Here is a 23,064-nt window from a genome sequence, read left to right as displayed (position 1 = left end):
AGCCTGTAAGAACTAAAACATCACCGGAACAGCCTGCCTGTCTGGTACAGTCTGCCCTGTGATGTGAGATAAGGGAGGGCTCTATTATCAGAAACAAGGGCTTCAGGGCTGGCCTGTCCATCTCCTGCTCCCCAAGGATCTGTCTGAGACGGGCAAAGACACAACAGGCACTGAAAATGAGAGGCCTCTCCCAGGACTCAGACAGGCCTTGGAGAACAAGAGGTTGAACTGACAAGGAACATCAAATCACCAATTCAAGTTAACAATCTCTAAGATTAATTTATGCAGGTTCCAGAGGCAYCAAAATCATCAAATGAAACACTTACCATCGCTGACATCTGATTTATCAAGCACTCCTCCTTGAAGCACAGGCAYGCCATTTCATCCAGCTGCTGCTGATGGGCGCGAAACACAGCCTGTCTGGTTAACAAAAAACACACCACTGGTTACACAGCCTGTAATATAATCACAGCTGGCCTCAATAAACCTTCAAGAAAGAATACCCCAGAGGAAACCTAGTTGTCCTGTGTCAGGAAAGGCACACCAGTGCTCCTTCAGGAACAGTGGACTGCGCTGGTTTGGGGTTTAGGATGACCTGGCTGATTGAGGGCTGATCACAGAGAAGTGACCACAGCCCTTCATCAGCACACATAGCACACAACTGCTTTTCACTGTAACAGAATCAAAGACCAAAACGATAATCTAATTAATCAGTCAAATGGCTTACAACTGTGAGTCTGTAAGTAACTTTAGAGACAAACAGGCAGAGCCAGAAGGTAGTGCTGCTGTTGATGATTCCTCTGAGCAAGTTTCACTGATGAACCATGTACTTTCAGTCAAGACAATGCAGTCCAGTCCCTGGAGCTGACAGTAGCAGCTAGGAGTACTCAGGAGCTTTATATCTACATYTTCAGTGACTACCCAGCTGCTCTAGCAGTGTTTTCACTGATGGAACAACTAAAACCTGATTCTTGATGGGAGGCTCTGAAATATTTTAGGTCCTTTACAGCTTAAAGGAAGCCAATTAATTACTGAGAACTGTGGTTTATATTATAATATTTGTTCCTCTAGCATTATCCTAGAAGCTCTAATAGAATWATTTGCTTCCTGTGAGATTTTAAAATATCACTAGATAACAAGCAACCATATAATTATAAGGTAATTACTATAAATTATGATTAATCTTATAAAGTAATTATTTAATAGAATGATTAACCATTGCTTTTTAAAGTACGTATGAGTATGCAATACAAATAAGGGCAAATGTATCACAAGACCAGAATTTCTAAGCTTCATTACAAACTTCAGGTTGAGAAAGACTTACTGTGCTTTTTCTAGAGCTGCCCTCTGCCATTTCCCCATCTCTGAGGCAGCACTTGGAGAGCTGCTGCTGGACATGTGTGAGGGGCTCTTTGCACTTGCTGTTGGCTTATTATCTTTGGTTGCAAATCCTGCATCTGCAGAAAAAGTCTCTTGTGTAAAAATACTCTGCATTAACTTGGTTTTTAGCAACCCTGTTTCCTCATTGCCGAATGATGACTTGGCACGGTCTTCAGAACGGGTGAGATCCTCATTCCTCACTCCTGGCTTGGGCTGCAGTGGCAGGCTTCTCTCTTGAGAGGGGGACTGGACTGGCTGTGTGTGTTTTACACCGGGACGGCGTGGTGACTCTGAAAAATAGCTCTTTCCAGGTATTTCAGCGTTTATTTCCTCAGCCACACGCTCAGCACCTTGACTTGAGTTAGACTTTCCTGAATTGCCAGCGTTGTTATGCTGATTAACATTAGCACTCCGTCTGCCACCTGCGTGTTCTTTGCAGGGGGAGTCACTGCAAAGCCCCCCGCCCTCCCTSTCTGCTCTGGAGCTCGTGGATCCAGCTGCGGATCCAGCTGCAGATGTTTCAGTCMCGTCATGTCCAACAAACAAACTGCGACGGACTCCCTTGTTGGACTGAGCTGATCCCAGGCGGCAGCAGCACGGCTTCACACGGCCCCAGGCGGGTGGGGGCTGCTTGTGCCCGGCTTTAGGGGAGCCCAGCAGGGCACAGTGCCTGACCCCRTGGCAGGTCTGCTCCCCCAGTTCCAGCATGCTGTCGGTCAGAGCTCTGCTCCTGGTGCACTGCCAGCCCTCATCCTCAAACTTGCCCGGGGTGTCACTGTCTGGCACCTGCTTCTCACGGTGGGGCTTCTCTTGGCTGGCAGACACTTTCTTTGTTTCTGTTGTGTCCTCACCATCAAGAGGGGACACCAGGAGAGGGGCCCTGTGCTCGGGATTGAATTCTGAGGTACGCTTCGAAGGTACATGGTGGCTAACTCTATTTTTTCGAGCTTTCCATTTTACACCTCCTGCAGTAGCAGCCTGTTTATCCAAAGGAGATTCTTCTTTCTCCTCGTGCTGGAGAACAATCTCTTTGCACTCTGGAGTTCCTGATTTCAATACAGGAGGGACATATGGGTTTGAAGCATCCTTTTCTGGAGATAAGGTGGCTTCACTGGGGTAAACGAGACATCTGCGTTTGGACTTGTACCCTTTGTGATCGGCTGGGAAATCCTTGCCATTTATCCAGCTGCAAGCAGAATCTTCCTGTAGGCAGTAAGGTTTTTCTGCAGTATTGCTTGGAGAGGATTCAACATCTAAGTCGTAGCTCCAGTCTGCAGTTTTGCTGCAGCCTGCATTTTTAATTGATTCTTCTTCCTTTGGGCTGTCCTCACTAGAATCCCAACTGTCATCTATCTCATGATCTTGCATGGGTATTGAATATTTAAAAAATAAATCCTGTCGCTGTTGGCCTTTTTGCTCTTCTTCAATTCCTTGTTGTCTTTCATGAAGGAAAAAGGAACGTTGACTACATGTGTTGGTGTTTCCTCTTTTCACACTCTTTTGACTACAGGAAGGTGAGAAAGAATCTTCACTGAAATCACTGTCATCCAGCTCTTCCAGCTGCATCCCCTCTTTGGTCTGCACTTCTGTTGGAGTAAGGCACAGCTCCTGCTTCCCTTGAATCTCCTCAGGCTTGCACTGCATTAAAAACCTCTCAAGGGGTTGATAGCTCAATTTTTGCTGTACAATAGGTGGCTGCTGAAACTGCTGGTGATAAAGACGTAAATGCTTTTCCCTTTCCTTCTGGAATGGAGGCAGGTATGTCCAGGGTTCAACAGTCTGTTTAGAAATAYTTCCCCATTCCTGTCCACTGTCGGAGGGCAGGTTTTCGTCTCCAAATGAATTATCATCTGTAAGATCAAGCTGTTTCTGAACAGGTTGCACTGTCTGGACTTTCAGGCACTGGACAGATGTTCTATTTTGCTTATACTTGTCTTGCTGGACATCCTCTTTTGTTTCTGCTAATGCAGCACTTTTGATGACAAAATCCTTCACTGAGGGGCTCTTTTCAGAGTGGGGGGATAGATCATCATTTTTCTTCTTCTGGGCATGTGTCATCCGTAGGACTCCCTTAACCGGGGTGGTGTGGTGGAAGCAGGGAGAGCTGGTATTTCCTTTGTAGGACTGTCCTTTGCAGATTCCCTTGGGGGTAGAGGTAAGAGGGCCGCCGGGTGGCTGGAATGCTGCAGGACATGCCTTTGGTTTTGTAGCATTTGAGGACTGCTGTACACCTAGCTTCACTTTCTTTGGAGAGCTCTTTTCCCCAGGTGGCAAAGAGGGAGTGCTTTGAACACGTTTTGGAGATGCATTTCCAGTTCTGCGACGCCTGCTTGTGACAGGAGAAGAACATTTAATCCCTTTCTTCAGCTCTTTGACCCTGTAATAAAGAGGATTAGAAGATGTCATGTTTTGAGATCAGAAACAGCATCTTCAGAACAAATTAATGCTTTCACATACTAAGACTAAATATTGAATTTGACATCATGGTTTGTTTTCTGTCAGTGACCTACACAGTTATCGACAACAAAACCCCTCTGTCAAAAGGCCTGGGCTTTTGGAAAAAGCTATAGCAATTCTTTTAAGTGTTTCCATGAGCAGTGCGTAACAGGCCAAATGAATGGAAATGGCCTCAGTTTCAGAGAAAGGGGTGGCATTTCCACACATTACATTGCAGCAGAGCAAGGTGGTACTTTCCACAGCACATTACAGAGTCCCATAAGGCACAAAGTAGCACTTGTGGAGTAGTTGCAGTGGGGCTCCATAGCTGAGCTGATGTGCACAGGGCTGCACTGCTCCTGGGTCACACTCACCAGGACAACTGTGAAAAGCTGATTAACTGGTTAATTAACTGATTAATTTCCCCTACTGACACAACCCTCAGCTGTTCCCTTTGCTCCTCTTGCCTCTCAAGTCCCTCTTGTCCTTCTAACACCCGCATTGTACAGCCTGTACTTTACCTCCTGCTCTGTAGCAGGGAGGGTGAAGGACTTGCACACATTCTAAGCAGAATCTAATCTAATCAAAACTAAACCAAAGCTTTTGATTGCTGAGGTCAGTAATCTTGCAGTTATAGGGCACAGACTAGTATTTTCATCACTGAAAGCTGTCATCAGAAAGTACTTAAAACACCAAAAAATTTAAAGACAAAATATAAACGTTGGAATAGGCAGTGATTTTGTTTGCATTGTAAAGACYGTTTCTTGCCTAAATTGATGTTTTCAATACAACCAAAATAAAATGTAATGGCAAACATCACACGCTACTTTTTCCTTCGTGTTTCTCACCCCAGCAAGACACCTCCTACCTGTCTGCATAACGCAGGGTGTTCAGGGTGTGCTCTGTAGCTATGTGGCTTGGTGATACATTGGCTATCATGCATGTCTTGGAATTGCCAATGAAAGAGTCCTTTAGCACCTAGGGTTCAAAGGGAAAAAAATCTGGGTTCTTAGCAGTTCATGTTCACTTGCATATCCTGTAAATTAGCAACATCTACTGAAGAAATTCAGCATGAGGTACTGTATTTTTTTTTTGCTAAATGTAGTCATCTTGCCTTTATTTGTCTTGCCTTTATTTGTTTGCAATTTTAARTTAATACAAGTATTAATCAGGGCTCTGAACAAGCCCTTGCACCAAATGCCTCCAGGGTACCAATAGAGTTTGAGGAATAAAGCAGATGTTACAGCTGGAGTCAAGAAATATTGATGAAAGCTCCCAGGACAGTTACTGAACAGAAAATGAAAGACTAATTTGAGACGGGGTGGGGATGGATGGTAACGCTGCACGAGTCTGCAAAGTGGTGCCCTGGTTTTGGTTGGGTTTTACCTCTTGGGTTGTTTCTTTCTTTTTTCCACGCCAATCTCTCACATTGGCTGGAGGAAATTGGCAGTTCTCTAGTTCTGTGATTCTCCTTAACATTAAATTTAATTTAATTCTGTGATTACTCTTAAAATTAAAATTTGCTAAGTTATGCATTTCCTCTCTTTCTCAAGTGAGGAAGCAGTTATTGAACCAGGCCATCTATTTATTTATTAATATGCTTGTTTGTTTATTTTTGTCCCCATCAGGGAAACCTCTCCTCTTGCCTTTCTGCTCATTTTACCTGAGTTAATTTGCTTTGCCGGAAAGGAGTATGCATGTGTTCCTGATCCAAAGCCCGAATGCATTCCTTTAGCTATCAAAAGAAAGGAAAAACAGAAGGGAAGAATAAATCAGTCACACACTGGCAAGGAACTGAACTGCATCAAACCTAACCTGCCAATGCCCTGTGTCACCTTTGGCTCCTGCTCTGTGTTGTCCCTTGCAAGGTCAGTTTGTACTCTGCCTGATGGCTCTGTGGGCTACACCAAAYCCAAGGAACTGGGTAAATACACACACATTTAGCACACACAGAGATCCACAGAGCTGCTGCCTGCACCACAGCTAACTTGTCAGAAGCCACACTGGGTGTACCCTGAACTACACTGCAGCTTGCAGGACAGGTGTGTGTACCAAAAGAACAGAGCTTTCTGAGATACATCTCACAAATTTCTTTCTTCTGGAGATAGTACAATACAGTATCGTCATGGTGATACTGCCATCAAGCATTTACAGCCTTTCCACATTCTACAAGCTCCCACCTAAATGATACTTATTTGTCACTTTTACAGTATTTATTAAAAACTGCACCTGTAACATGTAAGAGATCAAACCATTACAATTTTTCAGTCTGCTTCTCATAGTTGCAGTGTCTGGAAGACTTCCACTTGAAAATAACATGAATATTCAAACCAGCAGTAGAGTTCAAATCCCATGAGTTTAAAGGCCTGAATAGGGTTGTGGTTACTGAGGGCAGAGCTAGTTTTTACAGGCTTCAGGTTAGAAAGGTTTATCCAAAGATCCTTTCTAGTTAAATCAGTCTCTACTTGTAGTCTGCCTAAGCATTTTCTTAGTTTCACACTATAGCAAAAATGTACAGACTCTGATTTTAAAGTTTGTTTTAAAACAGTTTCACTGTTTCAGCTTACACTTAGGATTCTCAGGAATCACAGGATTGTTTAGGCTGGAGAAGACCTTTAAGATCAGACTTCTTTTGTTCAGGTCCCATCTCCCCATGACATTTATGCACCAGCGAACACCCAAGGTAGCACGAAGGACAGAAACACATTTACTTCACAGGCTACCTYCCAGCACAAATATAAATATTTCAGGGCAGGAAAAGCCTCTGTGCAAAAGAACTTTTACATTCCCAAATCAGAGCAAGCCATGTCCTATTTCCRGCACACTAAGAGGTACAGTTGTGTGCACTGACTTCTGCACTGCTGGCTCATACCCAGGAACCTGCATCACCTTCAGCCTCACTTAGAAAAGCCCCCAGTCACCACTGAGTTTTGCTTGTTTGCATTAAAGGAGGTGAAAAGCCTTCTGCACCATTTACACTTACAAGCACTTTTGTTTTATCTTAGATGGCATTTTTCTGCTCCTCTGTCCCTCTCTGCCCAACTTATAAAAGGGGGAACTTATAAAAGACAGTTTGCCTTAAGAGGTCATTTCTTCCTGTTCCTTCCTCCCCACGTGTAAATTGCTAGTTTCTATGCTCTTAAGTCCTTTATTCCTGATTTGAAAAAGAAGCCTGAGTTCAAGTGGTGAAAATAACTGGCAGGAACAGATGTGCTTTTATGAAACAAATATGGCAATTTCAAGCCAGTATTCTTTAGAAGGGACAAACGTTCATATAAAATACAGGACACTTAGTATACTACACCTAATGTTCACCATGCTAAGTTTACCTGTCTGTAAGAATGGATTAAAAATATTTAATTTTCATCAGGAAATCTCTTTCTTCTTAAATTGTCTTTCAGTGATGAGACAAATTAAACGGAACACACTAGAATACATAGAATACATACATATGTTATTCTGTGATTCCTTTCTATCCTAAAACACGTGCTAGTAATTAAATACAAAGCCTTCCCCAGATGTRGTAGTAGCTTACTGCCAAAAGACTTTGGTTTATTTCTGCTCCTTCCATTTTTGTTTGTCGATCTGAGTCCCTGGCATCAGCTGCCCTTTCACTGCCAGCCAAGTCAATGAATGATATCCTAGAAAAAAACAAAGTCACATTTATCTTAGGGGCTTTTTTTCCCCTCTTCTTTTTTCTTTATTAAACCAGCAGGCTGCAACATATAGCATCAGAAGAATGACTAGAAATTATTATTTTTGAAGAACAAGAAACATCCGCTGGAGATATCTGTGATGCCAAAATAAGCACAGCAGCAGGAACAGTGTCAGAGTATCTTARCATTAAATAACAGAAAGTGTAGTTACATATGGTGACAGTGCTCTGAAGTTCAATGGATAAGCTGTATAAAGTGCAACAAATTAATCTCTCCAGATAATCATTATGTTTGTAGTTTCCTAAAAACACAGTTAAAAGAAATTGTAAGTTTCTTGAGTTCTCCTTCCAGGTTAAAATGGACAGCTGCCATGTCAAATGGAAACTCGGGGCAACAGAACCTAAATTTTCAGTGTAGCAAGTAACAGACTGAGCTTTCAGTGATCCTTGTCCTTTTTCTACAAAACTCCATTACTCGCTTTCACATTCCCTAGCTCTGGGTGCCAGCTGCTGTACTGACTGTTACACTGTCTTTGTCCTTCTTTTTCTCTAACAGCCCTGACTTCTTTTATAGGCACATCTTGGCAGCTTTCCCTCACTCCAGCTCCACCTCCCTTTCAGACATATAAAAMCCCCCCAGTCCAGATGCCACACCTACATAACCTCTATACTTTTATTTCTAACCCTGTCTTTTCTATCGTTTCCTCTCTTCACTGCTTGTGGCTCTCCCATTTTGCCTTGTGCTAAAAATTAAGATCCTGGGAAAGAAGACTGTGTGGCAGCTAATGAAARGTTATGTCAGCAGGATTTTGTGACACTCGGCAGTAATGTAGATAAACAGATGTTTTTCCTCAGACCTATTTCTTGGGGTTGTTTAGTCTGGAGMARAGATGACTGAGAAGCAGCACAATTAGTTTTTGAATACATAAAATTGATGCCACAAGAATAAGTAAGCTGCTCTTTGTGTCTGCTGCAGATAGCATCATAGTTGCACACTCAAATTATCTGGGAGGTTTATGCGARGTGCTGTGATTCTTCTGACCAAAGGCAAACATCTGTAATGGAATCATCTCCACTTGGGCTGGTCATCCCAGACTCCCTTTGTAGTCAATTACAGGGCAGAAAYGCTTTGAGGGGCAAATGAATCCGACCTAAATTAGGTCACTCTGCTGAACAGAATGAATTGGATCCCAGAAGTGACAATTTCATTCTAMTGACATCAAAGGTGATGAGTTCACAAGTGAATATGTCCACTGCAGGCACATACCTTCAACCAAATTAAACACTGAAGAGGACGGAATGGATTTGACTGTYAAATTCCTTCACTGGAAATTTGCACAAACAATTTTGACAAAGCTGTCACAGATGTGCCTAAAATGTTCTCCTTGGCAACAGAAAAAGGTACTGTGAAACTTCTCAAAGCCCCTTTTAACCCAGTCTTCTAATTTAACTCACACTTGAGCACTAACACTTTGTCTCTTGGATGCCCCTGGGGCTTGACATCAGCACTGAGCACTTCTGCTTCTGGTCTTACCTTCCAGATGCCCTGTTGGCTGCATCTTTAATTTGAATTTGGATGATGGCATGAGATCGAGAAGAATCTGAGTTTACTCCAGTAGCTCCTGTGCTACGTTCTTTTCCYCCCTTCAAAATCACCTGCAAAATAAGGGGGACAAAATCCAAGCAAATTGTAAATAAAACCACAATCTCTCAGAAAAATATTTTGTCCTCCGAAGACGAGGAAACATTGGGAGGAAAGGTTCATTACAGCTTGAGACTTGGCTCAAGGCAGTAAAGGTAGACTGGATGCCTTCTAATATTTATTTCAGAGCTTTTTACRTGGGCTTGCTCGCAGTGACACTGCAGAGCTTATAGAGCACACTGCAAATAAGAAGCTGTCACATCACAGAGTCACTCAGATTTGCGAAATATCCAAATTATAAAATTAAATTCTTTCTTACATTGCTGGCATACTTTTGTAATACTGTAGACACAAACCTACAAGATTCATGAGACTGACCATTTGTTGTATTCTTTAAAAATTTTACTTTCTCTTGTAGTAGACAAGTACAGTTATCCAGAGAGTCACACAAAAAATATGAAGTGTCAAAACCTTTCTCAATTTCCATAACCAAAAAAAATCATGTCCGAGTAAGGAACAAAGCTAAAAGATTAATTACACTCAATAAAACAATAAAATAAGAAAACAAGGAAGGAAAGCAAGGCAGAAGGACAAAGTCTCCTTCAAGATACAAATCTRGATAATTATTTTTTGAAAACTTTAAAGGACTGTTGCAGAAAATCTGACATTAACTGCAGCAGAGCATTCATAGAAAAGTCACCAATTTTTGCTCTAGTTGTAAGAACAAATTAAAATACTGCCTAGCAAAATCAATATGTTCTCAGCTGATAGATGTGAATTATTCACACTTTTCAATGATCAGTTCTCAATGAGCAACCCAACCAACAACTGCAGCTTCCAAGCTTTATATCAGTGCCTAGTGCAAATAATTCTGAATCAAAGCCAATATTATCAATGAGTAGTGAATAACTAGGGATGTATTCAAGGCTCTTTTCATATCTCTGTTGCAGAATACTCAGAAGTTCTGAGTCAAGCCAGTGACATTTCTGTGTTCAAAAAGACCTGTGAACAATCCAATTTTTTCCCTCGAGATATCTGTAAGAATGAAGTAATTTAGTAGCTCTTCTGTGTGTGGAATGTGATAATACTGAGGAATTTTAAATCAACTATATAGCAAATTTGCACTCTAACTTGCAGAAGCACCGCCAGCTTGTTCTGAACCTTGGAGTTAATGGGAAGATGAAGAACTAAATTAAGTRCAACATAAGTGGCCAACATCATGCCAATTTTAACGAGTCAGTTACAATATCAGGCACTTTTAATTGACAACTCCTTACCAAGAGAGGAATTAAACTACAAAAAGTCAGGCTTAATAGAAAGTAGATTTAACCATCTTGCTTGTTGCAGGACAATACAGAAAGTTTGCCAGTATCCTTTTAAGACTCAGCCAGGTAGGGAAGGAAAACTGAAGCCTTGCTCATGGTGAATGTCAGCTCCTGTTTACAGATCGTAATATTACTTGACTGTTATCATGCACACACACAGCAGTTTTTAATCCTATATCAGATAAATATCTCATATCTTCATTATTTTCTGATTTCTSCTTCTAATAATTTTAAGTTTATATATTCTGTCCCAAATCCACGTATCTTTTATATACAAAAATCTAAGTTCATAGGACCCTGAAATATCACACCAGGAGAAAATATATATCCAGTTTTCAAGATCCCTTACTGGGACACATTTAATTTCTGGAATTTTTCCCTAAGGAATGACAGCAGAAGCAACAGCTGTGAATCAACTGCTTGCATGTGGCTAACACAAGAAGCAGCTTAATGAATAAAGGCACTTTTAATAGTGCCCCTTGGCTCTCTGCTGGGGTTGCCAGTTTCAGRGCCTTAAACAGGAACACACATTTGTGTTACACACCAAATAACTTCTGTAAGTGATATGCCTCACAAATTGGCAAATTGGGCTGCAGAAGACAAAGAATGCATCCCAAACATTACCTCCAACAGCTCATCTACAGAGTCCACCTGAACCTCCCGCAGTCCAACTATCTGAACGACATGGCTGGCATCTTCTCTTGCAAAGAGTCTGAAAATAGAAAGAAGATTTCTGAAATTTCAGACAGCAGCAATGACAACACACATCCGTGCTGCAACACTGAGAAAAAGCAATCAAGGCTACTGACTGCGGAGAGGTCCTGCTGTCATTCATTTATTTGCAGAAGAGCTACTTCATTTATAACAAGTGCCAATTTCACTGCTAAAAAGACATTATCAATGCATTTCTGCTCGTTCAGGAATATAATAAGGCAGGGAAGTAAATTACCCTGTTTACATTTTAGAGTTCCTGTCTCTCTTCAAACTACATCTCAGGCTCCTCTAAGTCCTCTTCATAYTCTAAATTTGGCTTTGCTCATGTTCTCAAGATTTTTGCACAGGATTTTAAAGCAGCTCTTATAGGTAGACTCATATTTCAGCATCCCCTGCAAGGGCTTGCTGGGCTGAGTCACTGGGCTGCCAGGTAAAGGTGCCCAGGGAGAAGGTGAGCTGGCTCTGCAGCATCAAGGATCTTCAGAGATTGGACTGGCAAGAGCCAAAGCCCCACTGGGCACAGCAGRAGGAACAGCAAGAGTTTATGTTTGACCAGGGRAAGAGGGAYTCCACAAYGGTTGACACAAGACAGGCTRTCCAAAGAAGCTGTGGATGWCCCTGGGAAATGTTCAAGGCCAGGYTGGATGGGGCTCTGAGCAACCTGACCTAGTGGAACTTTGTCCCAGCCCAGAGCAGCAGGGGTGGAACAAGATTATCTTTAAGGTTCCTTCTACCCAAACARTTCTATGATTCTAAGATAGGAACTKCTGACMACAAGAAGCTTRTTTCTCTACTATGAATGTTCARCTATTATCTTATTACAGTGTAAGCAAAAGAGCCTGAGCTTGTATCTCAAACATAAGCTCTTATTTTCCCCWAACAATAAACCAGGAGTCCCTATCAATGTCACAGTATTTACTGTCAGATCCTGCACTCCTACCTACATAGCTGCTAGGAAGAATTCTAATTAAATACATAACTTTTACTATAAATGCTAATACATTAAATGCAATTGCATGTAAACAGTAACCAACTGATTCAGAACCCTGGGCTTATAGTAAAACATGCTTCTATTTAAATACCTTTTCCTTCCATTTAGCAGGTCATAAAGCTGTCCACAGTAGATCTCATAAAAACTGATCACAACAGTAAGGTCTTTCCTGGATGGTGATGCTTCCAGGTGCTTAAAGATGTCCTTGGCAGCCAAGGCGTAGAGTCCTTGGTTCCGGTGATTCCCTATCATGGTGTAAGTCTTGCCAGCACCAGTCTGCCCATATGCAAAGCAAGTTGCATTGCCTCTGTGAACACAATGCATGTGTTTAGTGTCACATCTGATTCACTCACACCTATTAAATAATATTCTGAGATGCTTGTATCTATCTATAGTGACCCCTTGGCAATGAGGTTTGGTTTCCTATCCTCTCTGGGAAACCTCAGAAACTTAATGATTTCCAAGTATATTTTATGGAGATCTGGTGTGGCACAAGGTGCTGGCTCTCTCCCTTTCATTTCCCTGTTCCCCCTTAAAAAAAAGACTGAACCTGGCTCAAAAATTCCTGGCAGATAAATGGTAAAAATGTAGGGCTGCAGCATCACAGTGAATGATTTCTTGCCAGCTTAGATTGCAGATTTGCCTCACATGGTGTCAGATTAGACCAATGCCAGCAGGAGGGATGGAAAAGTAAGGGGAAAGCTGAGAAAAAAATAGCATAATCTCTTCTGGTGGCATCACTGGATTAGCTGTAATGTGAATTGTGGCTTTAGTGGTTATTGCAYAGCAAGGTACAAGCCTCATTCTCCTTTTTCACTTTCCTTTTCTCAAGAGCATACTACTCTGTCCTTGTCAATCACACTTGGAGATTTTCAGTAACAGAATACTCCATTTTATTAATTTTCAGCATGGATACATGCTTTTTCTTCAAAGACTCAAAAAGGTAATTATATTCTAGCTCATTACCTTCCATGAAAATAAGACCGCTCATGTAAAGTCACCATCAATTTCCCATTAATCAGGAAGTATGTAATTTGATTAAACCTCTAAGCAAATATAAATAATAGAAATAAATCACAAGGTTATTAATAATTTCTATTGCCTTGTGAACTGTAAAAATACATGCAAAAATACCTCTCAGCAGTCTCAGGAAAGAGATTTTGTCAACAGATGAGTTTGCTCTACCACACAGGACCCTTTGTTAGAGTGAAGATTAGACTTCAGAAATCCCGGGACACATTTTTTATTCTAGGTTGGCCATGCTGTCTTTTTGTTGCACCTGAGGTCCAATTTTACCTTCCTCTGCAACTGAGATTTGTCACCAAATGTGAAGAAAGCTTTCTCTGATTTATTTTTGTCAAAACTGCAATCAAAGATACTTTGAAAGTGGGAAGGTATGTGGCAAAGGTGAAATGAACACGTTCTTCAAAAGATGAGAAGCATAAAGGAAAATTCAAGCAATATATAAAATAGGAAAACAAGGCAAAAAATAACAACTGTAAGCACCGATGCCCTACCCGTTAAAAATATGCTGAATGAGAGGAGAAGCTGTCTTCATATACACATCCTGATTGGTACACGACTCCCCAAAGACTTCATCAAAATGAAAAACATGCTGAAAAACAAAGATGATCTTTACATGAGAATGAATACATTTCATTTGCTCTCTAATCCCATTCAAAGGCAAAATGAAATAACAGAAGTCTTTCAAGTGACTTTGGATCAGGTACAAATTGATCTAACACACATAACATGCAGCACAACCTATATAGGAACACAGCAATCAAGGCATTCAGGGTGGGGGAAGAAAAAATAAAGGGAAGCAAAAATGCCTCAGTTTCGCATCATTCTGAAGCATAAGATACCAGAACCTTTTAACAAGAATGAAAAAAGCTAATTAAAGAAAACTTATTCATAAAATGAATCAGCCTACAGATGTACAGTCAGACTGTAACAGTAAAAAGAACTGAGTCAACTCTTGACTCTCAAAATAGTTCTCACTTGTGACTAAATTGTGATTAATTGCATCTGTTCTTAAAAACTTTTTTGTGCCAGAGAAGAGAGAAGCTGCTCCTAAGCAAGCTGGATTGTCTGAACTCAGATGGGGTCAAGAAAACCCAATTTCCCACACTCCAGATCTGACTCAAAGAAGCAGTGTCTGTGGAAATGATGCAGCATGTGTCCCACTGTAAAAGGTAGCACATGAAGCAGGCCTGAGAGAGCTCCAAACTGAATTTCTACCAGATAATCCAAACAGTTGTTCCTAGGAGCCAGATTGTAAAAATAACACCCAGGAGAGCGAGAATGGCTTGCTGCTTCTACAAATCGGTTCTCTTCCTGGTGCTGTCAGTCACAAGTGAGAATTTGARCTATGACAGCACCAAGTACTTGGGAGTAAAAAACAAAGACCAAAARGGAACTTAATTTTCAAAAGCATTTGAGAAAAAAGGAAGGGAGGGGATGAGGGTGTATGTGATTCATTGAAACAGACCTACAGTGCTGAAACAGCAAAAATGGAACTCCTCACTGAAGTACCCTGGAAAGCCATCAGCAGGCATTTCTCCTGCAGCAATGGCACRTAGCACAGGGCTTATTTTGCCACATACAAAGAAAGCTGCAAGAGACATACTTCTAGAGCTTAAAATTCTGGGTTCAGGTTTTCTGGCACAGGCTGGCATAAATAGAAGTGACACAAATATAGACAACTCTGACCTGTAAGAAAAGCCCATCATTTATTTTCACTGTAAGAAATACTAACAGCCCTTTTCTGTTTTCCCTTATGGAAACCCCAAGCATAACACACTTCACCTTTCCATGCAAATGACTGGCTCATAAACACAACATCCAATGGAGCACACATTACCTCTAAAATGTATTGTGTAAGATCAACCGCCTCCTTCTTCTCACGGAGAAGTAGGGTGTCATTACCATCCACTGCGATGATATTAAGCTCCCCACGTTTCTCCTCCCTCAGGGAGAGAGGACGTTTTCGGACACACACTCTGATCTTTTCACTCTCTGTCCATGGAGTCTCTTTCTCAGAAGTATTGGATCTACAACAATAGTGGAGGTTCACATTTTAAAATAAGGTTACAACTAGAATATGCGTGAATTTGTTACTTTTGTCAGATAATGTTTGTGTATTTAAAGCTTATAAAAAATTATATCCGTAACAGATCTTGTTCTTACATGATACATTTTCTGATTTTTTTTTTCTAAATAGACTGATGCTTTTTGTACACTTCTTTTAAAAGAATAGTTGTGTGTACAGCTTCGTTCCTGAACTTGTTGCTGGACTGGCATATTTTCAGTTGTATACAAACATGAGATCCAAGCTGGCATAATRCACAAGTGAATGTAATGAAATTTAATCTTGCTGAAATTATTTGCACTCAGGATTAGTCACTTAATCATGTACAATAAAAGTACAAATAGATCTTGTAAACAAGAAGGTGTAATACTTAGTTGCTYTTCTTCTCATGCTCGACTTTAATTCTTTCCATTATAGACTGTCTAACTCATTACAAATAAATGACTCAAACCAGCAAACGAGCTATTATCACYATATTCCTATCCAGCTCAAAAAATAATTGAAATATTGACCTCATTCTTGTCTCAACTTTGATCTTCTTTCTTAAGAGGTTATGTAGTTTCAGACAATGGACAAAGTTGTGCTCCTGTGTTTTGGCAATTCTACTTTAGTCCSCTTCCAGACACCTCAGAAACAAGGGATTATTTCATGCTTCATTGATTAACCTGCTGTGTAGAGCATTTTGTGATGCTGCATAAGGAATAAGCTTGAATTTAACCAAAATGTATTTATTACACCTCTCCCTTCTTCAAGCTGTCTTCAACCAAATTTTCAGCCTRGATTTGAATTTCAAATAATCAAGCCCCAGCTTGCCCAAAAGCAGTGTTTCTGCCACTCTGTCCAAATGCCAAAATCCCTTATCATAGCAACTGAAAACTCCTATATACCAGTTGTCTAACAAATTGAAACCAAACCCACAAGTTACTCAATATCTCATTACATCCACAGGCTTGTGGTATCCTTGCTGTTGTGCTCTATGATTCCCCAGAAGCACAAGAGATGGTCAACCTCACAATGTGGTCTTCAAAGACCACACACAAGTAATCTCTATTTGAGATTCTTTCATTTTAATTTTAATGTTAATTTTAGTACAGCTTTCCTGTGCAGTTCAGGATTAGACCCGGCACTTAGATGGAAAATTCCTCCCTCGGAAAAAAAGGCAATGACACTTGAAATAAGATGCTTCATAAGTTGGTGTGAGTTTATATCACTAAGTACTAAAGGTCATCCAACAAATTGATCAGAGACTCTGAAGCCTAATTCTTGTGCCAAAGGCTAGATTTGGTGACCTGCAGAAAGACCGTGCTGTGCTCTAAGAGCTTGAAGTAAAAGGGATTGCAATATTTGGAGAAAGGAAAAACTGAAAAATTAGAGGCTCTGTTAATGACAACAAAAAAAAAATAGATTCTCTCTAGTACAGAGGCACACTTCATTGAGTATCTTTTGTATGGGAAYAGAATGCATGTTAATTCTATATGCTGAACCCAAAGTTTATATTTTCTGCTCTTTTAAAATATAAATGATGTTTTAAAATAAAAAATTTTTCATTACTAGGAAAAAAATCAAACAGAARTCTTGACAGTTCATCAGAAACCTGACTAAATAATAGGTCAGAAGAACCATTACACCTTTGCAAAACCAAGCTATTTGCTGGGGCAAGTTCAAAATAAATTTGAACATATTAAAAGAACTCTTTAACCTTCTGCCATCTGAAACCATATCTGTGTCTTCCAATCTCTCTCATAGATGAGATTAGATTAGCCTYGACAGTGGTCAGATCACAAGGTGGCATGGGAATGGATGGATTCAGTGAAGCAGTTAAGCACTTGCAAAACAGGAATCACAAACCCAAGTGTAAGCATGCTGCTCCAAGCCTGCTAAAATGCACAATTCTTGAAACACAAGAAAATTGAGACATATCAGAAGGAGGATGCAGAAAGCCCACAAGATGAACCATAATGCTAGACACAGAAGAATGCGCATWTGAAAGAAGAGAACAAGGAAAGAAAGTGAGAACAATGGGAACACATGACTCTACTGGAGGTCTAAAGACCTTTAACTCCTCTAGCTGAGGCATTAGGTTTTATATTTTATAAATTTTTAATTTTCCAACCCTATAAATCCTGTCCTTTTAGCTGCACCTWGGCTTAATTTCCAGAAGAGACAGAGAATGCACCAAGGTATCAAAATATATTGGAAGTTACTGCACTTCTCCAGAAGGTGGAAATGATTTTTTTTTCCAGTCAAGGGGAGTTATAAACTGTTGTTTTGCATTTCAGAATTTAAGTGCTCTACTTACTATGTCACCTTAGTACTTCTCCACTGTGGCAAAAGCATCTATTCCTCCAGCCTACATGCACTCTCAGAGGGAGTTGTAATTGACACCTCAACTCCATGGATTTTTCCCTGTACCAAATCTTATCCACAGCCTACCTAGACCAGCCCAAACTTCATAAAATTACCTCTCTTCACTGCATTTTAACTGCCACAACTGCATTGTAAGTTGCTGGCATTATGTGTGCAGAGGTCTATGTGCTCTGCTGCTGAAACAGGAAAAAAACATTTGGTGCTTTAAAAATGTTATCAGGGTAGATTTAGCAGTGGCTCTTGACAACCACAGCCCCTCTGGTACTAAACACTGGGAAAAGCATGGAAGTTACAGATCATGTGCCTAAGGAGCAGCTGCAAGGCATCCCTCTCACCATCATGCCTGTAATCCTTCCCATCTGTACTCATTCTGCTTCCTTTTAAAGCTTCAGTTCAGAAATTTCTTTATAAACAAATATAGCCATCACAGCCTGTATTCCTTCTACTGGGAAAAGTTCGACAAATTTAACAACAGGCAATGCTGTATTTTGGAAAAAATAATATTTTAAAAGGTAAGTCCCATGGAAAGACAAAGATTGGCTCAAATACCAAGGAAACAAAGCCTTAAATCCTTAGAGACAATAAAGACTATTCTTAGACAACCTTGGTGAGTAGCAGCTGGTCAAATTCAGATGATTCCTTCTATAAGACTGGGAGAGTTGCAAATGTTTATTAATATCTCTCTTGTCTGTAAGAMTTTGCATTGCTCTGTAGCACTTGGATGGCTTATCTGGAGGTGAGGAAGACACATTCTCCTCCACAATYATGAAAATTAATTATGACTAATCTGAAATATTAGCAAAGGTGACTGATTATTACCTGATACAGGAATGAGGTAGTCCATAATTATACCCTGAACCATGAGTTACTCTTTGTACAACAGGAACTTCAGAATCCCCSAGGAGAGATGCAATATCATCAGAAACCTTTGGACAGCTCAGGTCATTTTTTGTGCCTATTCCAGGAGATTTTAGGTCTCTTCTAGTTAAYCTGATTGGTTCAGAATCATGTGGTGGAATGTGTCCCAACCTTTCCCCTACATTGTTCTTCTCTTCATTGGCACTGAAATCAGGTGAATGATATAATTCAGATTCAGAGTCGTTAGCTGTTCCATCGTTTTCCTCACAGAAGGACTCGAAACGCAGCTGTCTACGAGGACCTGACCTSGGCACCCGAGGCTGAACAAAAAGGCTACGTGGTTGAAAATCTTGCTTGCTTACGTCTGCAATGTCTTCCTGTCGCATAATTTTGATTATTTTAATGAGCTGAAAAAGTCGCTTGCGGTCACTGATGTCATGGACTCCCAATTTGGAGTAATCTTCCATGGAAAYTTTGGCAAGGTCATCAATTTTCTGAAGACCAAAGGCAGCAAACTGGGGATAATATTTTTCAAGTTCTGCCTCACAAAGGCAATCATAAAGGCATGATGCCATTTTCAACCTAGAGCCTACAAGAAATCAAACAAAATAGATTTCAGAATCATATAAAACATGGCATGATAAAGTAACTGATAAAGTAACTGATAAAGTTACTAATGAAGAAACTACAGGTTTACTGATGCCATTACCTGCAGAAGGTAAGAAGCTAGAGGCTAGAAGCTTGTTTAAATCCAAGTTTACATACACTAGTCTGCCAAACACTACAGAACATAGCAATAACAACAATAAACTAAAACATGAAACAAATATTTTATCTATGAAACTGTATTTTAAAATTATATGCGATGTACTGCAATATGTAAGAAACACACAAAGCTATATTACTCACTGACACAGAGTTCCTACACGCCTGATGTCTACTTGATGAATGCCACAGCTACTGAAACCCTGTCCTCAAGATATAGAATGTAAAATGCCTAATTTTAGACACTCAATTTAATATCAAGGCATGTGGTCCAATGTGGTTCAGCTACCCCTAGTTAACTAACCAGAGGGGAAAAAATTACATTTGTCCTCACCTCACGCTGCCTAATCAAGACCATTCATCTTACAGATGAACTACAGCAAAGCTGTTGTTTTGTTTTGTAACTTTATCTTTTATGTCATGAATCCTGAGAGCATTTCTAAGTCTTCTTGACAGAAAAACCAAAAAAAAAAAAAAGAAATATTCTGCAAAATCTGAAACACAGCATTTCTCTAAATTTATATATGCCACTGGAATGCCACACTTGCATTCTTGGGAAACACAAAAAAGAAACATGCGTCACTGAAAAGCATGTCCCAAACCCCCCAACTTCTTCACTTATGTCTTACTGGCAACACATGTTGCAGCTGTCTGTAACCCAGTGGATTAATATCTGCAGATATTTTTACTTCCTCCATAAAACACAAAAATTATAGCACTTCAAGTATCTGTTGCTCACTGCCTTCTCATATCTTTGTTCAGTCTAGGACTTTAATAAATACTGCTCCTACCCATGTTTGAAGGTCACAGTAAGACTCAACAAAACCAGTTGTTTAAGTTTTCCTCCTGCAGTTCAGGGTAGATTCTTTGTGAGGATTTTCAAGGCTCTGTACAATGACATTATATAAGAAAATAAGGTCACCCCCAAGTTTGAGTCTGTATCATTAATCAATATATTATGTTGAAGTAATAACAACAATAAAATCATAAAGATTAATATTTTAAAGTGCTGACTGTATAAAGTATTACAGAGGCCAAAATGTACAGTAGAGAACATCTAAAATTAYTTGGAGTCTATGCTGTAGATAAAATAATTGGATTGAATAACAACAAACTCCAAGACCAAAAAAGTCATATGTAAGTGAATTTATTTAATGTGTATGTAATGTGATTCTGAATTCTGAGGTAAACTCAGAATCACTGCTGAGGCTGCTAGATCCCGGGAAGGGAAAATCAAAACTGGCAGGATAGCAAAGCCAGAGATCAGGGAGGCTAAATATGACACGTGTGCAAGGGTTTCACAAGCATTCACAACTTGCCAACTTCTCTAACATACAAAAATTCACAGGAACCTGAGATTTCATCTAAAGAACTACATTTTGGAAAAATTCCCCTCCTTACATAAGGTAGCTTAAAATGCAAAACCAGTACAGGTCCTGTGCAACTGTCTGTACACACTGCCATGGGAAACTTCTTCTGTTTGATGAAAGGAGCAGCTAGAACTCAAGGCCAAGACACCGGTCTCAAAAGTGCTGAGAATCTGTTAAAGACAAAAATAATYCAGAAAATTAATTTTGACTACTCTCTGTGTCCTAGATTATACCTACATTCTTTATATATCCTTACATCAAATACAGAGTGTCCAAAGACTCTAATTCAGTGGTAACCTCTGTTCAAATTATAATAGTGAACACAGGAGAGAGAAAAAAGAATAAAAAGGGAAACAATGGAGATATTTTCTCAAAAAAAGGAGCAACAGACAAGGGGAGAGAATAACAGATTTGAAGGTCAAGATTCTAATTAAAAATTAAACAAAATATATTTAAATAGCTAGAAATAACAGATAGTCATTATATGGAGAGACAAGCCAGAAGAATTCTCAGCATTAGGAAAATTCAGGTAGTGTAGGTACTGCAGAACATACAAGAGCCATGTAAGCAGCTCTACATGGCTAATTGGCTAAGACTCTCTGTCATGTGAAAGCAACTAAATGGTTTCTTAATGAGACCTGGTTTCTTAAGGAGAGCTGAGATCTGCCTTCCCAGATATAATAAATCTTACTGGATCTAAGTGGTTTCAGGGATAACTCCAGTGACTCTTCATTGAGAATACAGGAATTTCACAAGCTAGGAAAACCAACATTCACTAAYAAAGGAATAAGAAATTAATTAACCATGGGAAAAAAATAGGGGCTGGCATAATGATGGGTTCCAGCATTTCTGATTTCTTTAAATCTCTAGAGTAGACAATTGCTAAAAGATTTTGCATGGTTCAAACATGAAAGAACTCAGGGAAAACTGAAATTGTCAGTGAAACTCTTCTTGCTTTCCAAACGTTGTTCTAAAAAAAGAGATATCTTTCTCCTTATTAAAAGCATACTTTAATTCAACCAACCCTGTAGAGATCTTTGTGTCTGAAGACACTTTTCTTAACAGATACATAATTCTTCAAAATAAATTTGCTTTGTGAAAACTAAGAGGAGGTTTTCAAGAATCCTAAATTGTTAATGCCATCTTCTGGCCAGAAAAAAAAAAAAAAAGCAGAAGACTTTTGGTCTTGTAACAGCCAGTATTTCCTTGGTTACTTGTTTGCTCACTGATGAGAACAATGTGTCAGAGGGCAGAAAAGCATAGCATTCTTTATGCATATTCTTTAGCATAGCATAGTGTGGTATTTTCATACCAAAAMCTTGTCCCTCACAAAGATATGAGTGGTTTCACTGAAAACAGAGTTGAGATAGAAGGCTAGGACTTTTTGAAATAGTACACTTTGAGAAAGAGGTGAGTGTGGAGGTATAAATCTCTATGTGGCAAACATGAGTTCTCCAAAACTTATTTCTAGTGCCAAGAAGTTTTGCAATGATCTTAAAAAGGCTTCCATATGCTGGCAGTGGATAACTACTTGTTGTAAAAAAGCATTATAATTATATACAWGGGGACCAGCTTTAGCCACAGAATTAGATTGCAGCTTGTTTTCACAGAATTCTCCCTCAGCTTCAGTATTAGAGGTTTTTTAAAGGTCATCAAGCTCATGAAATAAAGAAAAGCCAGGTGTAAATAACAGAAAGGAGAGGTTTTGCTGTCCATAGGAAATGAATTTACAACAAAATTATGCTCTAGAAGCTGGCTTTCCATTTTAAAATGCCTTTAATTATTAATTACCTCTTTCAGAAATTCTTTTCCTTCTCAATTTACWTTACTTTTCAAGGTGGAGGAAAGGTCTTCAAAGATACTCAGTGAGTGTCAATCACTGTGTATAAAATAAATKATGTAAAACCCCCACCGAGATTATTTTAAGAATAAAGCAGACTTGAACCACTACATCTTGATCCCTATTAACTTCTGATATATTAAAGGYCTCAGCACACCATCTACTTGAAAAGCCCTCACATGTCCTGTTATCCCACTGTAGCTCACTCATACTGACCTGAAAATTTTAGATGACTTCCACTGGCTGTCCTGAGTGTCACCACTGAGAGAGAACACAAGTGTCATTATACTTATTCTTTAAACTAGTGAAATAAACTGAAGAAATCTTACATGATACTCCTATAAAAGCAAACTACACCTTTTATCCTGCACAAGGTAAACACTCTGAATCATAAACTCTRGCCTGATCATTACATAATTTTATTAGTAATGATTTTCAAGGKTTTTTTCATAAACATAAAAATTGTTTATCAGCGTACAAAACATAAATACCACCTTGTTTTCCATGTAAACCATCTACAAGGGTCTTATGAAAATAAAAGTGAAGAATTTGAAAGTTTGTGAATGTGCATAGTGGGTGGGTGTTTCCCCTCCTGATGGCAACTATAGCAGTGTATTGTACTCATTAGTT

At 39.7% G+C, this 23,064-nt stretch overlaps 1 protein-coding gene across 3 annotated transcripts in view; it reads right to left on the bottom strand.

Moving 5' to 3' along the window:
* Positions 1-23,064, bottom strand: part of KIF24 (kinesin family member 24) — a 29,692-nt gene that overhangs the window by 4,820 nt on the left and 1,808 nt on the right. The window contains exons 2-15 of one of the 3 annotated variants that reach the window (XM_057369639.1): positions 22,651-22,695; positions 20,626-20,764; positions 20,016-20,111; positions 18,421-19,048; positions 15,007-15,196; positions 13,661-13,758; positions 12,235-12,450; positions 11,063-11,150; positions 9,006-9,127; positions 7,352-7,457; positions 5,480-5,551; positions 4,685-4,794; positions 1,325-3,757; positions 327-420 (exon numbers count right to left, since the gene is read on the bottom strand). In XM_057369639.1, coding sequence (XP_057225622.1) covers positions 327-420; positions 1,325-3,757; positions 4,685-4,794; positions 5,480-5,551; positions 7,352-7,457; positions 9,006-9,127; positions 11,063-11,150; positions 12,235-12,450; positions 13,661-13,758; positions 15,007-15,196; positions 18,421-19,048; positions 20,016-20,019 — 4,161 coding nt within the window. In that variant the 5' untranslated portion in view covers positions 20,020-20,111; positions 20,626-20,764; positions 22,651-22,695. Of the gene's footprint in view, positions 1-326; positions 421-1,324; positions 3,758-4,684; positions 4,795-5,479; positions 5,552-7,351; positions 7,458-9,005; positions 9,128-11,062; positions 11,151-12,234; positions 12,451-13,660; positions 13,759-15,006; positions 15,197-18,420; positions 19,049-20,015; positions 20,112-20,625; positions 20,765-22,650; positions 22,768-23,064 lie in introns of those variants that run through there. The other 2 variants (XM_057369641.1, XM_057369642.1) reach the window with 2 other exon arrangements.

Source organism: Malurus melanocephalus, unplaced genomic scaffold (assembly GCF_030028575.1).
Source record: "Malurus melanocephalus ecotype Western Australia unplaced genomic scaffold, MMel_1.1 scaffold_113, whole genome shotgun sequence".
NCBI lineage: Eukaryota > Metazoa > Chordata > Aves > Passeriformes > Maluridae > Malurus > Malurus melanocephalus.
The sequence above is the reverse complement of the archived record's forward strand: the minus strand, read 5'-3'. Positions and strand labels throughout refer to the sequence as shown.